General features: G+C 35.4%; 1 protein-coding gene across 2 annotated transcripts in view; it reads right to left on the minus strand.

Moving 5' to 3' along the window:
- LOC107103184 (retinoic acid receptor RXR-beta-A-like) overlaps positions 1-5,444 on the minus strand; it is a 17,566-nt gene extending 12,122 nt beyond the window's left edge. Inside the window, exons 1-5 of one of the 2 annotated variants that reach the window (XM_015402742.1) lie at positions 5,266-5,444; positions 3,676-3,869; positions 2,276-2,429; positions 1,971-2,150; positions 1,679-1,732 (exon numbers count right to left, since the gene is read on the minus strand). In XM_015402742.1, the coding sequence (XP_015258228.1) occupies positions 1,679-1,732; positions 1,971-2,150; positions 2,276-2,429; positions 3,676-3,816 (529 nt within the window). In that variant the 5' untranslated portion in view covers positions 3,817-3,869; positions 5,266-5,444. The remainder of the gene's footprint in view (positions 1-1,678; positions 1,733-1,970; positions 2,151-2,275; positions 2,430-3,675; positions 3,870-5,265) is intronic. The other variant, XM_015402743.1, reaches the window with a different exon arrangement.
- Between the last annotated feature and the right edge of the window lie 8,689 nt (positions 5,445-14,133).

Consider the following 14,133-nt stretch of genomic DNA (forward strand, 5'->3'; position numbering starts at 1 on the left):
ATTTAGTCTCATCTGTCCTCATGACTTTCTCCAAAGACTCCTCTGTATCTTCCAAATGGTCATTGGCAAACTTATGAGGGGCCTTGACATCTGCTGGTTTAAGCAGTGGAACCTTCAGTGTCCTGCCTCGGTGTTTTTGGACAGCTCTTTGGTCTTGCCCATGTTAGTAGTTGGATACTTACTGATCGTACAGGGTGGACAGGTTTCTTTTATGCAGCTAATAAATCTCAAACAGGTGCGTGTAATTCAGGATAATTAAGGAGTGGAGGTGGACATTTTGAAGGCAGACTAACAGGTCTAATAGGTGATAGACAGGTGTTCAAAATATTTTTTGCAGCTGTATCATACAAATCGATAATGGAAAAAAAAAATCATACATTGTGATTTTTGAATTTTTTTTTTTCTTAGATTATGTCTCTCACAACGGACATGCACCTACGATGATAATTTCAGAACCCTCCATTATTTCTAAGAGGGGGAACCTGATGTAACAGGTTAACATTTATGTTTAATACAAAAAACATTGATATAACTATATTTCTGGGCTCAAAACATATAAACATTCAAACATTGTGTCTCAAGTTTTTGGGACGATTTCCTACTTGAATGCTCTCCCCCTTAATAACAAACCTACAATGTTTCTAAGGTGACCTAACGTGTACCAGTATAAAAAATATGATTTCAACACTACAAAACATTTGTATCACATTGTCTCTGCATTTTTAAGTTATTTTCTAAAACTTTCGAGAAACTATTGTGGTGTTGTTACTGAACAATTAATTTATCAAAAGTTAATCGGTCTCATCAACCAACTGACACTTAATTGCTAACAGCAATTTTCTCTAAAACCTGTTTTATCTTGCTCTCTTGTGGACTGCGGTTACACTACAACACAAAGAAGTTCTTGCTCAATGGACATTATTAATCAAAAGGATGGAGCAACTTTTAATCAGATCAACCATTAATTGACAAATGTAGGTTAATCCTTTGTTTACATCTCTATAAGAAACTTTTTTTTTTTCCATAATGTTACCCAGTTTTGCTTAAAGTTTCACTTACTGTTGGCATTCTGTAGGGCTAAGCCCAACGTCATGACCAAAGCCTGCATAGTTGCAATTAGTTCATCAAAAACTCAAGGCATACAGAATAACTAAAGAGGTCAAATTCAATTAAAAAACAGGTTATAAATAAAGATTTAAGGACTGAACTGAATATGCTCAGACCTTGCTGGACATCATCTTGACATGACCTCTAGGATCGGACAAAAGCTGCCACCAGCATTAAAAGTGATACTTGAAAGTAATTGATGTGACATGAAACAGCGCAAACAGACTCCTGTGAGCTTCAATATGCAACCTAGCTTCATCAGCTTGGCCATGCATGCAAGGCTTGAAAGACATGCTTTAGGATCCTTCTAATGGACCTAAAAAGTCAACAAAATATGAACAACCATATTCTTTACTTTGCCAGCACAGATTGGATTTTCATCCTTTTTTTTTAACAAAATGAGCAAGGACACAGCTGTCCATCATCACCAAGCAGCCAAATGCATCTGTATTCTCTTGTATTCACTCCATAGCACAAAGTCACAAATAAGGCTAATCTGCTTAGCATTTCTAAGGTGTTACATTTTAAATTTGATTTAGAATACAGCATCTCTGAGAGTCATACAACATACTCATCCATCCCTCATCTTTTCCATCCTTGTTTTTCCACTTTATAGGATTAACCGCTATTGACAGATGGGGAAAGCGTAGGAATAAAGAAAGTGGAGGAAAGAGAGAAATAGGCGTTAGTTTAGTCCCCAAGCCCAATAAAACTATCTCTGGTCAAGCCAGCATCCACTCTCACCAAAAATTTTGATGCCAATCCAAAAGTATTTTAAGTATTTGAATAACTTTATCACCAGATATAATTTAACACATTACAAAGCATTACTGTGTGTAACACTAAAACTCTTTCTGGCATACCTTCTCTCTTCATACCCATGGCCAGGCACTTCTGGTAGCGACAGTACTGGCAGCGGTTGCGCTGGCGTTTGTCCACCAGGCACTCCTTGTTATCCCTGCAGGTGTAGCTGAGGTCTTTGCGCACAGTTCGTTTAAAGAAACCTTTGCAGCCTTCACAGCTGTAAACGCCATAGTGTTTGCCTGAGGATGAAACAGGTTGAGTGAAACTTAAGCACAAACAAAACGAGGGAAGGAAGACAAAAACTTCATGAACACATTAGATTACTTTAATCAACGATTCAACAGACAATAAGCAGTCCACTCACCAGAAGAGCGGTCGCCACAGATCACGCACAGTCGTTTCTGAGACATCATTATCCCTGGGCTGTGAGCTTGCATGGGCCTCAGACCAAATGGAGGCTTAATATCCTCTGAACTGCTGACTGAATGCATCCCTGTTCTCGGTGCTGAAGATGAAATCTAAACATACAACAATTCTATTAGTTAAGACCAGAACTAGACAACTGTTCAACATCAAACTGTGATTATATTTTAATTACTAAACTGTTTAGAGAAAGACCGTAACCAAAAGTGCATAATTTCTGAACAGGGTAAAGAAACACCTGTACTCTTCAAAGGATGCCACCCACTGACATTCAATATTTTAGCAGTTGAGATGTCTTAGTTTCTCACATTTTTGAGCACCTAACAGAGCCTATTATGGGTTATTATGCCAAACATGAGTCAATGTGACCCCCATTTTAGAGGCGTTTATACAAATCCTAATAAAATGTTTCATACCCACTTTTAAAAGTGATTAGTTTCAACCAGTTTTCACAAAACACCCTAGGTTTAGAAGAAGATTTTTATACCACATAAATACTACCTACTGACTACTGGGAGTTGCATCTAGTTACTATGATGTGACATAGATCATAATTACATTTTCTTAGACTTGTCTGAACCAGACATGGATCAGAAAAGCAATCATTAGCTGTGATACAAGAGCACAATTTCCCAGATCTTATCTAAATCTTGGTTGATTACAATTTCAAAAGCCCTGTTTACATGGACACTAAATAAAATGATTTGATCACAACAGGTGTATACAGGCAACGAGTGTTTGATCATATTTAATCATTTAAGCATGCGCAGAACTGCTGAAAAATGTCACACTAGTTTAGCAAACATGCAAAGTGTAGATTATTTTCTCCAAAGATCCAAATGGGTGTGTATATGGACAACAATCAGAATGGCGATCTGCAAAAACCACTTCTTTCTTTGGGGAATGAAATTTCTTTCCAATCAGACCGATTCAGTTTAAAAACTTCAGTCCATCATACTTACAAGAAACATTTTTTTTAAATTGGATCAGGCTTTCAATCCGATTGTGTCCATGTTAACGTAGCTAGTGAAAACAGTTGTCCTTTCACATTGGTACATAACAAGATGTAAAAATCATACAATATTGCTAATGACAAACTATTTCCATAATTAACCAAAATATTTAACTACCAGGAGAAAGAGAGATACGTAATCAAGCACACCAGTATGACACAGTTTGTTGTGTTGGTGAAAAATGGAAGTAGGTTTGTATAAAAGGACAATACAAGAAAAGAGTAGAACTGATTAAAGGTGCTCTTAAACAATTGTGAGAATTATTTTACAATCAGTTTAAGATCCAAACACATGAATACAACTATGTTTACAGCTACTTAGCAAATACCTGACTGCTGCTGATGGGTCCGAATCCCAAAGAGGGAGATACAACTGGAGAGTTGATTGAGGGACTTATCACTGGAAAAGGAGAACCTAGAAAGCTGGTGGGGCTGTTGGAGGCTGAGCTGTTGGGTTGCTGTGTGGACATGGCTCATAAGCAACCCGCTGAAGAGAATGATGTCCCGTCTTCAGGATGTCAATCTAAAGTTGACACAAGAGGATGTTATTAGCAGTGGAAAAATGAACTTGTACTGCTTCTTTCAACAAACAGTGCCTTAATGAGAAACTGCAGTATAAATGGGTGATACTATCAGTAACCATATTGGGAGGTTTTTCTTTAAATTTTTTGATTATTGTTCACAACTATCCAATCTAAAATAGCGTTTTATAAGGTATTATGTGTTGAATTTTTAGGAATCTCCTAAATGAACAATTTAAATCATGATTAGATTAAATAATCTACAGTTTTTTTTATTTGTATCCATAACCAGTAAAGCTGAAGATTTAATTTGACAATCCCTTTTACAGTTTTCCAAAACATTTTGAGTTTTGTTCAGGTTTCAAGTACCTACATGCTAAAAGCTGACTATATGTTATCATGTGCTTACCTAGCATACTCAGGGCTCAGGTAACATCAATATTTGCACATCATTTTAGCTATATGTACAAATTTTGCAACAACGTTTAGGTTTCTAGGCTGTAAAACAGCATATGCGAGAAACAAAAGTGAACTTTGGATAATACTGTACAAAATCTTTTGGAAAATATTTAAGACTTTTTTACTGGGATTTTAAGAAGGTTTTCGTGTAACATAGGAGACATTAATCAACCAAGGAATGGGGCATTTAATAGGTAAGACCTATTTGTTTTTACACACAGCTAATTCTGACGCCAAAATATTCCTGTGATAAACAAATAAAACAGAAATATCGCGCGTCCGCAACTCCAACCATTACAGCTGAAATCGAAACATGCACATTTGCATATGGATTGTGTTCTAATAGCCTGAAAAACAAACATTTTTGGATATTTTTTAAACAATACATTTAACTAATGTAGTGATATTTCGCTTGGTTTTGATTTACATTTCACATTTACTAAACACCGCTGGCCAAATGCTATAACATCAACGCTGCCAGTTTACATGCGTCACATTACTAAAAATAAACCCTCAAAAAATAACAGCATATACATGTTTTCTTGAATCTTATTATACACTAATAAATGTATTATCTTTGTTTAACGTATTGGTGGGTTTTTGACTGCGAAGCTCTAACTGCTAGCAAACCTCGCAACACCTCTTGCTAGCGTTAGCTGCGCTTACGCATGTCTGAGTGTTTCCCCTTCAATATTTTTAGGTTATGTGCGTCAAAACTAAAATAAACAATCAAAATCGAAAGAAGATTTCACATACCCACCGAAACATGAAGCCAAACATACCTAGCTAGAGTATTTATTTTAAGACAGAAAAGGCTAACAAGTTAGCAAGCTAACCGGCTAACGCAGCTCGAAGCATTAGCCAAGAAGCTCAGACGGCTCCAGGAAAGTGTTGCTGGCAATTTTAGCTTATAGTTATCTTACGTTTGGAGTCACGTACCATAAACACTTTCGAAGCATTGTTGAAAATTCACTCAACGCTATCTCTTTTCATCTAAACAAGTGCAAGACAACACGCCGACAATCAGATTCGGTTAACTTTACTTTGACGCTGTTGTTGTTTACAGGCCATGTTGGCTCTAAGCCATCAGCTACCAGAGCCAAAATGTCTCGTGGGACCACCCATAACTGTGCTGTCATCTGACACCGACGATGATCATTTAAATCTTTGTCCATGTTTCGATATTTAGTATGTACGGAAGAGGATCAGGGCCACTGAAAAAATAAAAAAATAAAGTTAACTGATTTTTAAATTTTATTTCAGTTTAATAAGGGGAAAAAAGTCAGAATTCGGAGATTAAAATCAGAATTATGGGGAAAAGGCTAGAATTCTGAAATTAAAGTCAGAATTTTGCGAATAATGTCAGAATTCTGACTTTTTTCTCACATAAAACCATCCTTTGGAAGAGGATTAGGGCTACTGAAAAAATTTTAAAAAGTTAATACATTTTTAAATTTTATTTCAGTTTAATATGGAAAAAAAAGCCAGAATTCAGAAATTAAAGTCAGAATTCTGGAGAAAAAAAGGCACAATTCTGAGATTAAAGTCAGATTTCTGCGAAAGAAGTCGGAATTCTGACTTTTTTCCCATATCCAACCGTACTTCGGAAGAGGATTAGGGCCATTGAAAAAATAAAAAAAAGTTATCTGATTTTTAAATTTTATTTCAGTTTAATATGGGAAAAAAAGTCAGAATTCTGAGAAATTCTGACTTTTTTCACAGAAATCTGACTTTAATTTCAGAATTGTGCCTTTTTTCCCCAGAATTCTGACTTTAATTTCTGAATTCTGACTTTTTTTCCCATATTAAACTGAAATAAAATGTAAAAATTAGTAAAAAATTTTTTTCAATCCTCTTCCGAAGTACGGTTTGATATGGAAAAAAAGTCAGAATTCTGACTTTATTCGCAGAATTCTGGCTTAAATCTCAGAATTCTTGCCCTTTTCCCAGAATTCTGACTTTAATCTCTGAATCTCTGAAGTCAAAATTTAGAGATTAAAGTCAGAATTCTTCTTTCCAATGTGCTGTACATTACAAATAATAAACAATGACACAACAATACATAAACACAATACAACAATAAATAAACTGACTTCTGACTTTTTTTCTCAGAATTCTGACTTTTTCTATATTACCGGTAAACTGAAATAAAATGAAAAAATCAGTTAACTTTTTTTTTCAGTGGCCCTAATCCTCTTCCCTAAGTATGTATTAAATAATGATATATACATATTTTTACAGTACGTAGGGTCTATTTTTAGTAACAGTTATCAAATAAAATATAGAAAATTCTAAATCACAGGAAACCAAGATTAAATTTTCATTATCTGATTATAGAAAGTATTTTACTTTTGTGGTTATGGCTTGCTGTAAGTTTAAAAAGAAGCATTTGCTGTTTTTTCTAAATGCGTATGTGGATTACTGTTTAGTCTATAGTCAATCTGAGAAATGCTTGAATGTTTTTTTTTCCACATGTACAACTTGTTCTTATGAGGCATTTTAAAATTTCTACTACCACTGTAGCTTTTTCAGCTCTAAATTTCATACAGTGGCCTTTGGTGTTAAAAACATTAAGTTGTTTAAGCTTTGTGGAAGACTGAGAGTAGCTTTTAATTCCTGAAAAAGAAATGACACAGCAAAATAAAAGTTTTCTTTTATGCTGGTCTCTTATGTTCATTTTTGATTGATGATAAGCAGCCTGCACACCTAATACCAGATGTAGGTGTTGGTTCAGCTTAACAAACCACATACCACTGTATGTCTGAGAGAATGAAGAACTTGACAAACAGCTTTGCTTCAAGTAATTATTAGGAAAGTGTCTCCTTACAGGAGATACTCAGTATTGCCATTTCGCTGCTTAAAGCTGCTGGGACCTTTTGAACAGGAGCAGTGACTTTTTTTTATATTCGAAATGTTATATATATGTAACATTTTTAAAGTTAGTATTTATTATAAAAGAAATGTGGCTGATAACTAGAAGAACTTCACCTCTGTTTCTAATTCTTACCTCAGGTTGGTACTAAACATGCTGCTTTCTGTGTCTTGTTGTCTCTGGTAGACAATGCAATGATATATAGGTTTAAAATTTTGAAGTTATAGTAACCTGATTGAAAGCTTTTGAACTAAAAGGTGTTTTTATTTGTTGCTCATCTTAAAAATCTGTGTTTAAAATTTCACAGTGATTTTCACATCCCCGCTCCAACTGTCAGACTTGCAGCTCACTCCTAAGATGACGTATGAAGAGGCAAAGAGCTACTGCAGACCAATAAATAGTTATCTAGCTGAAGTTTACAAATTAGCAGAAAATGTTATTACAGATTTAGCTTCATGGCGAGCTGCTGAGAGAATTTGGATTGGACTGGAGTTGGGAGAACTCTGGATTTGGCACTGGACTGGACCTGATCAGGGAACATCTTTTGTAAACTGGAGGACTGGAGAGCCACAAGATAAACAAGAAGTGTGTGCAGCAATGGATCAAAATGGAACATGGTTTGCAAATGACTGTGGAATTCAAAAGAGCTTTGTTTGCCAAGGTAGGTGAAATACTTCTAAATACTTATGTCAATCAATTGGAATGTGAGTAAATTTGGCAAATTCAGTTAAATTCAACTTGTATATCTATTAAACTCTAATTCATAGAGTGATGTGTTTCAACAATCTATTTCTTAACTTTGATGTTCACAATGTACAGCTAGGGAAAATTCATGCTTCAAAAAATTTTGACGTAAACCAGATAAAAATACATATCAGCCTGGGGCAGCCAGTGACATTAAAGGAGCGAAGGTTTTCTCACAGCAGCCCAGCTGCATTCTTGGGTCTGGTTCATCTCATATTCCTCATAACAATTTCAAATTGATTCTCTTTAGTGTACAGGTCTGGTGAGCTCTAGACGATCACAGGAAGTTTTTGCATGATGGGATGATACCAAGTTCTGGTGAAAAGTCAAATTTCTCTTTCCAAAAAGCCTTTCCATCACAGGGAAACATAACGTGCTCCAAAGTTTCCTGATTGATGGCTGAGCTTGGACTTGATAAAACACAATGGAAACCAGTAGATGACATTCCTTCACCAACTGTGGAAACGTCTCATTAGCCGCATTTCCATAACAAATGTGTGCAAAACAATGTCGATATTCTGCTAATTTCAAAGATGCAAAGTTTTACAATTGCAGTATTACCTTTAAATAACAATGCAATACAAAATGGACATTCATCCATTTGTTCATGCGAGAATTCTTAAAACAAATATTTTAGCGGCGGTCGTAAACAGAGAGATATATCCATATTTCAGGCTCTATTGAGCCTCCCACTAATTCCATTTTTAAAGTGCGGCAGTGATAAAATATGATAAAATGTAAAATGTATAATGCACGAGAACATAACAATGTTTAACTCCTCCATGTTTAATAGTAGGGACAATTAGTTGTCATGGTGTGTCTTGGCAAAAGGTTAATGTTTTTTCACATTTTTCTACATGACATTCTCCCCAGCCACTTTGTGGCTTGTCAATATGCAGTTTGACAAATTTCAATCTGGCTTTTTTAGGATTTTTTTTTCAACAACGGTGTCCTCTTTGATCTTCTCCCATTAAGTTCATGTGGCTAAATCAAAGACAGATGGTGTGATCTGAAACAGATTTTCCTTGACATTTAAATTCTAAACCTTCTTTAGAAATTTTTCTGGGCTCTTTTGCAACCAGTCATATTTATTCTGTCATCAATTTTCCTGCTGCCACGTCCAGGGAGGCTCGCTGCAGTCCCATGGTTCCTAAGTTTCTGAATAATATGAGCAAATGTAGCATCAGGGACATAAAGCTGCTTGAAAATGGTCTTTTAGCCTTGACCTCTAACATGTTGAGCGGGTAAACACCATGTCACCAAACAGTCACCGACTGACTTATTATAAGTTTGCACCTTTGATACTCATAAGTGGACATGCCTTTATTTTTATGTCCCTTTGGTCAAATTATTTTCAGTCTTTTCAAGGGGTACCGACATTTTTGTCATTCTGTTGAAACATAGGCTAGTTGAAAAGCAAAGTCTGGCTTTCATTTGTTCATAGAATCTTTATTTATTACTTTTATCAGATTCAAGTCAGATTATTTCTGTAAATGTTGATAGTCTTTCTTTCATTTAATGAGGCGTACCAACAACTTTGTTCAATTGTGTATTCCTTGATAAACTGGCTGACATTAGTGACTTTTTGGTGAACTTTCTCACATAAAAAACATCTTCAATTGACTATTTGTGTGAAATAATTAATGGATGATGACTAACTAAAGACCTGGGTCGCTTCTTCTTTTATTCATTTAGTTTTTAAATGCAGATGAGATTTTTTTTTAAATGCACTACTGCCACATCATGGATTCTATTTCAAGATCGCCTTTCTGTAAAGTCTTTTGATGAGGCCACTTTTATGTAAAAACCAAAAATCCAAATCTAAGCTAAAAATCTTCTTTGATTTACATACCTATTACACCAAACAAAAGCATGTGCAATCTACATATTCCAGTGAGGCGTTTTCCCATCATAGAAAAAGTGACACATACTGCAGTGGAGACAAAAACCTGATTGTATTCTACTCATAACTATATCTTCCCTACAAGTCATTCCTCTGTTTCTTGTAACCTCATATAGTTTGTATTCTATAAATGTCTTGCTTTTACCTGTTTATCACTCCCGATTTTCCATACCTTTTACTCATTTTTCAAACTATACTTTTCCCTTCAAATTTAGATAGCGGAATCTCTAAATCAGTATCAACTTTAATAGCTTTCTTAGCGAAACTACCTGCTCTTTTGTTTTCAGAAATACCTACAAAGGCAAGTTCCCACACTATTAACCTATTTTTGTTTTCTTCTTATAATCCATAATGAACAAATAGACTTTAGAAATTATTCTAATTTCCTCTTTGCCTTCTAATTCACCTATATAATGCATGGTTATTCTGCACATACTGAAGAAGTTTGATGTTCTTTTTGATATATAATTCAAGAATCACTACTGCTACAGTAGTTTCTGAAGTTTCAGGATTCTTCAATCCATCTGTATAAATTTGCAAATGATCCCTATACTTTTCCACAACTTGATTTTAAAACTCTTAACATATTTGTAGTATTCCTTTTGTTGAAAACTGTCACTGATCTATCCACACTAATGTGATTCCATGTTCCTGTTGGTCATAAATATCAAAGAACTACTGGACTAAAATATTCTTATAAACTTTGAATGTTTTGCTCTATTTTCTCCCACCATTGTCTAACAGCATGTTACCGGAATTGCTTTAATTATGCCTTTTCAAATACATCCGATAATTGGCCATCAGCTGTTATCATCTTATACGCATTGACATTTCTCCTGACTCTATTTACAACCCACATTCTAGAGTTGTTTCAACTTCTTATAATCATGTATCATACAATAATATCTAGTTTTTAGACAAGTTTTGGCCACAGATCCATAATCTATAATTGAACAAATTAGAGACACATAAATAGTTTTTAAAGCATCACAACTTGCACCCCACAACAACTTTGGAGGACACCTCATCGTATTAATTGCTCTTATACTTTTCTTCACAATATTCTTTATAATAAAAAATATATACACAGACACACACACACACACACACACACACACACACACACACACACACACACACACACACACACACATCTATATATATATGTATATATATATATATATATATATATATATGTTTATGTATATTTGCTGATTCCAAGTTACTTCCTTTTAAGGCATAACACCAACAAATTGAAAGCTCTCAACCATTTCTTTCTCTTTTCTAAGTAAATGTAACTTTTGATTTACTCCAAGTTTTTTATTTGTGATAAACATGACTTTATTCTTCTTCTCTGAAAATTTAAACCCCTATTCTACTCACCACTTTTCAACTTTATCCATTAGCTTTTGAAGTCTGATGGTCTATATTTTGGCCCTTTTCCATAATGCACCATTGTCAGCAAAAAGTGATTTATCATATTTCTCTGGTAAATCTTTAAAAATATAATTCATCATGACTGACAATAACGTTGGACTTTCCAGGCTTCACTGAGGATTCACTTTTCTATTTTACATTTCTCTGAAACATGTGATCCAAGTTTAACTTCAATATTTCTTTTCACAGAAAATATCGCTAACGCATTAAACTTTTTTTCTTATTCCTGCTTGTTGTAGTTTAATCGGAGCGCTCCAAAGCATAATTTATGCTTTTACTTTGCTAATATACCTTCTAAACATAAAATAGGACTGTTTCTTCCTTAAAATGACTTTCTAAAATGTCTTTTGTGACCAAATTGAGGTATAAAAACAACATTTAATGTATAAAACATTACCTTCATTTGCCTGGGTAAAAGTGTGTGGAAATGCTACCTGGGCTTTTAAACCCCCAGGGTTTTTGAGTGCCAATGGAAAAGGGGCTATAGTTAATAGCAACATTTACACTGCATAGAGCTTGAGACAGGTTTCATTTGGTCATCAGTCAAAGTTCAACTCTGTTCTGTTTTTGCAGTATGCCTGAGACAAATTGGAGTCAGTCTAAAGTGATCACATTGAACCAACAGGAAACAGGCTTCAGCAGATCTATATTCTGCAAATTACATACTAAAGACAGAAGAGATTTTCTTAGGGCCTATGTTCTAAAACAATGGTGGTGTTTATATTAATCACACTACTTACACAAAAATAAATAAACCAAAAATAACCAGTATAGCTATACTATACACCTGAAAATATCTGGATATAGAAAAAATAGAAAATAAAAACAAGGTAGTTTTAAAGGTCATTTATATTTCCCTCTTTTAGTTGTCTAGATCTTTGTTTATGGCTCCATTAACTGGCTTTTATTACACAATCCTTTTTGGACACTTCTTGGCTTCTAATCTTATCAGAGTGCTTGTGGTGTAAATTAGAACTGAATATTTTATAGCAAAGTTTGTGTCAGATTAGAGCAGAGCAGGAAGCCGTAAACCAGGGTAAGCAATAGTTCCCTTGATTATCTAAACATGTCTCTACCTTACTGTATTTAAAACCATTCTTCATCGGTCTTATGATATATATTTTTAGTAAAACAATATTGTTTGAAGTGAAATACTTTAATTACCAGGTATCCAAAAAACCTTTACAAGTTACTGAAATGCATTGAGATGAGAGGGATGATTATGTATCACATTCTGAGCAACAGTGTGCACTTCTTCTCCTCTTTTTCAGGCAGCAGGCATATCAAGAGTCCCATCTTTGTTGAAGATAGGAAATCATGGAGGGAGGCTCGCAGTCATTGCTGGGACCTATTATCTGATCTTGTTAGCATACACTCAGAAAAAGAAAATCAAGCTATTCGAAACATTTCCACATCTGAAAGTTTGTGGATTGGCCTCTTCAAAGATCCCTGGACATGGTCAGATGGTAGTGGCTCATCGTTCCGGTTTTGGGATGTGAGTGAACCTAGCTATGGTAACAATCGAAGATGTGTTGCGGCTAACTTGGAAAATGAAGGAAAGTGGTACACTGAGAACTGCAGTAACAAACTCAATTTAGTTTGTCTTGCTGGTAAGTTGATTCTTAATCTTAACTGATTATTTTCTTTTTAAGCAAATGTGTAACTTAAAAGATGGAAGGATTTCTGATCTTTTGTTATCTTAAATAAGAAAGAGAAAAGCTAAATAATTCACATATCTATTTATAACTTTACAGCAAAAAATCCAGCAACCACCAGTTCACAAACTACAAATCAGAGTATTGCAACAGACCCTCCATTAACCAATCTGAAAACTGGTCCGCCTAGTTCTTCTCAAGCAATTGCAGTAGCTCATAATTCTACTATGGTAACCACTGCACAACTGACTACTAAATCTTCTTCTGCGGCACCAATAACTACAACTGCATCGACTACATTCAACACAAGTAAAATTGCTTCACTTCCCGTCACCACTCAGCTGATTAACACCACCAGAGAAACACCAACAGGGACACAATTACAGCCATCCGAAGAGGTAACCACCCCAGCACCATCAACTTCGCAGAGGCTGAATACGTCTACTACCAAAGAAGTAGTTTTAAAACCCATAACCAGTGATCTTAACAACACAAGTACAGAAATGCTGAAAGTCAACATAACGACACAGCAGAAAATGACTACCACTCCATCACCAGGAACCAGCGCTGGACAAATGACAGAGCCTACAGAGGTCTCACCCTTCATCAGCACTAATTTTGGCAGTACAAGAAGAGACATGCCAACAACAGCAACACCACAAAATAGTACCCAGCTAGAACCAACTACTGTCACAGGACAGACTATACCTAAGAACACAAACAATTCACTTACCATTACCTCCAAACTCAGCAGAAATTTGACAGAAATTACACTAGTACCAACCTCTCAAAATGTCACTAGCCTACAACCACTTATCGTCACAGGGCAGACTACACTCAACACCACAGAGGTTGTTTCACATTCAGAAATAACTGAGCTAAACAGAACGACGACAGAAATACCAACAGTGAAACCAACAAAAACACCCTCAAACATTACCGAAGCAGCTTTCACCAAAATGACAACATCTAACCATACTGAAGTTACAACACATACCATCAGCAACAAGGCCAACAAAACAATTACCATACTGCCAGCTAAGACAACAACAGCACCTCTCCAAAATGTTACCAACCTAACAACAATAACTGCCCCTGGACTGACCAAAACAAACACCACTCAGATCGTTACACACTCTGTCAGCACTGAGCTAAAAAGTACAGGGACAGAAACGCAAACACTTACACCAGTGCAG

The sequence above is a fragment of the Cyprinodon variegatus genome, unplaced genomic scaffold, assembly GCF_000732505.1.
Source record: "Cyprinodon variegatus isolate N-32 unplaced genomic scaffold, C_variegatus-1.0 Scaffold1389, whole genome shotgun sequence".
In the NCBI taxonomy this organism is placed as follows: domain Eukaryota; kingdom Metazoa; phylum Chordata; class Actinopteri; order Cyprinodontiformes; family Cyprinodontidae; genus Cyprinodon; species Cyprinodon variegatus.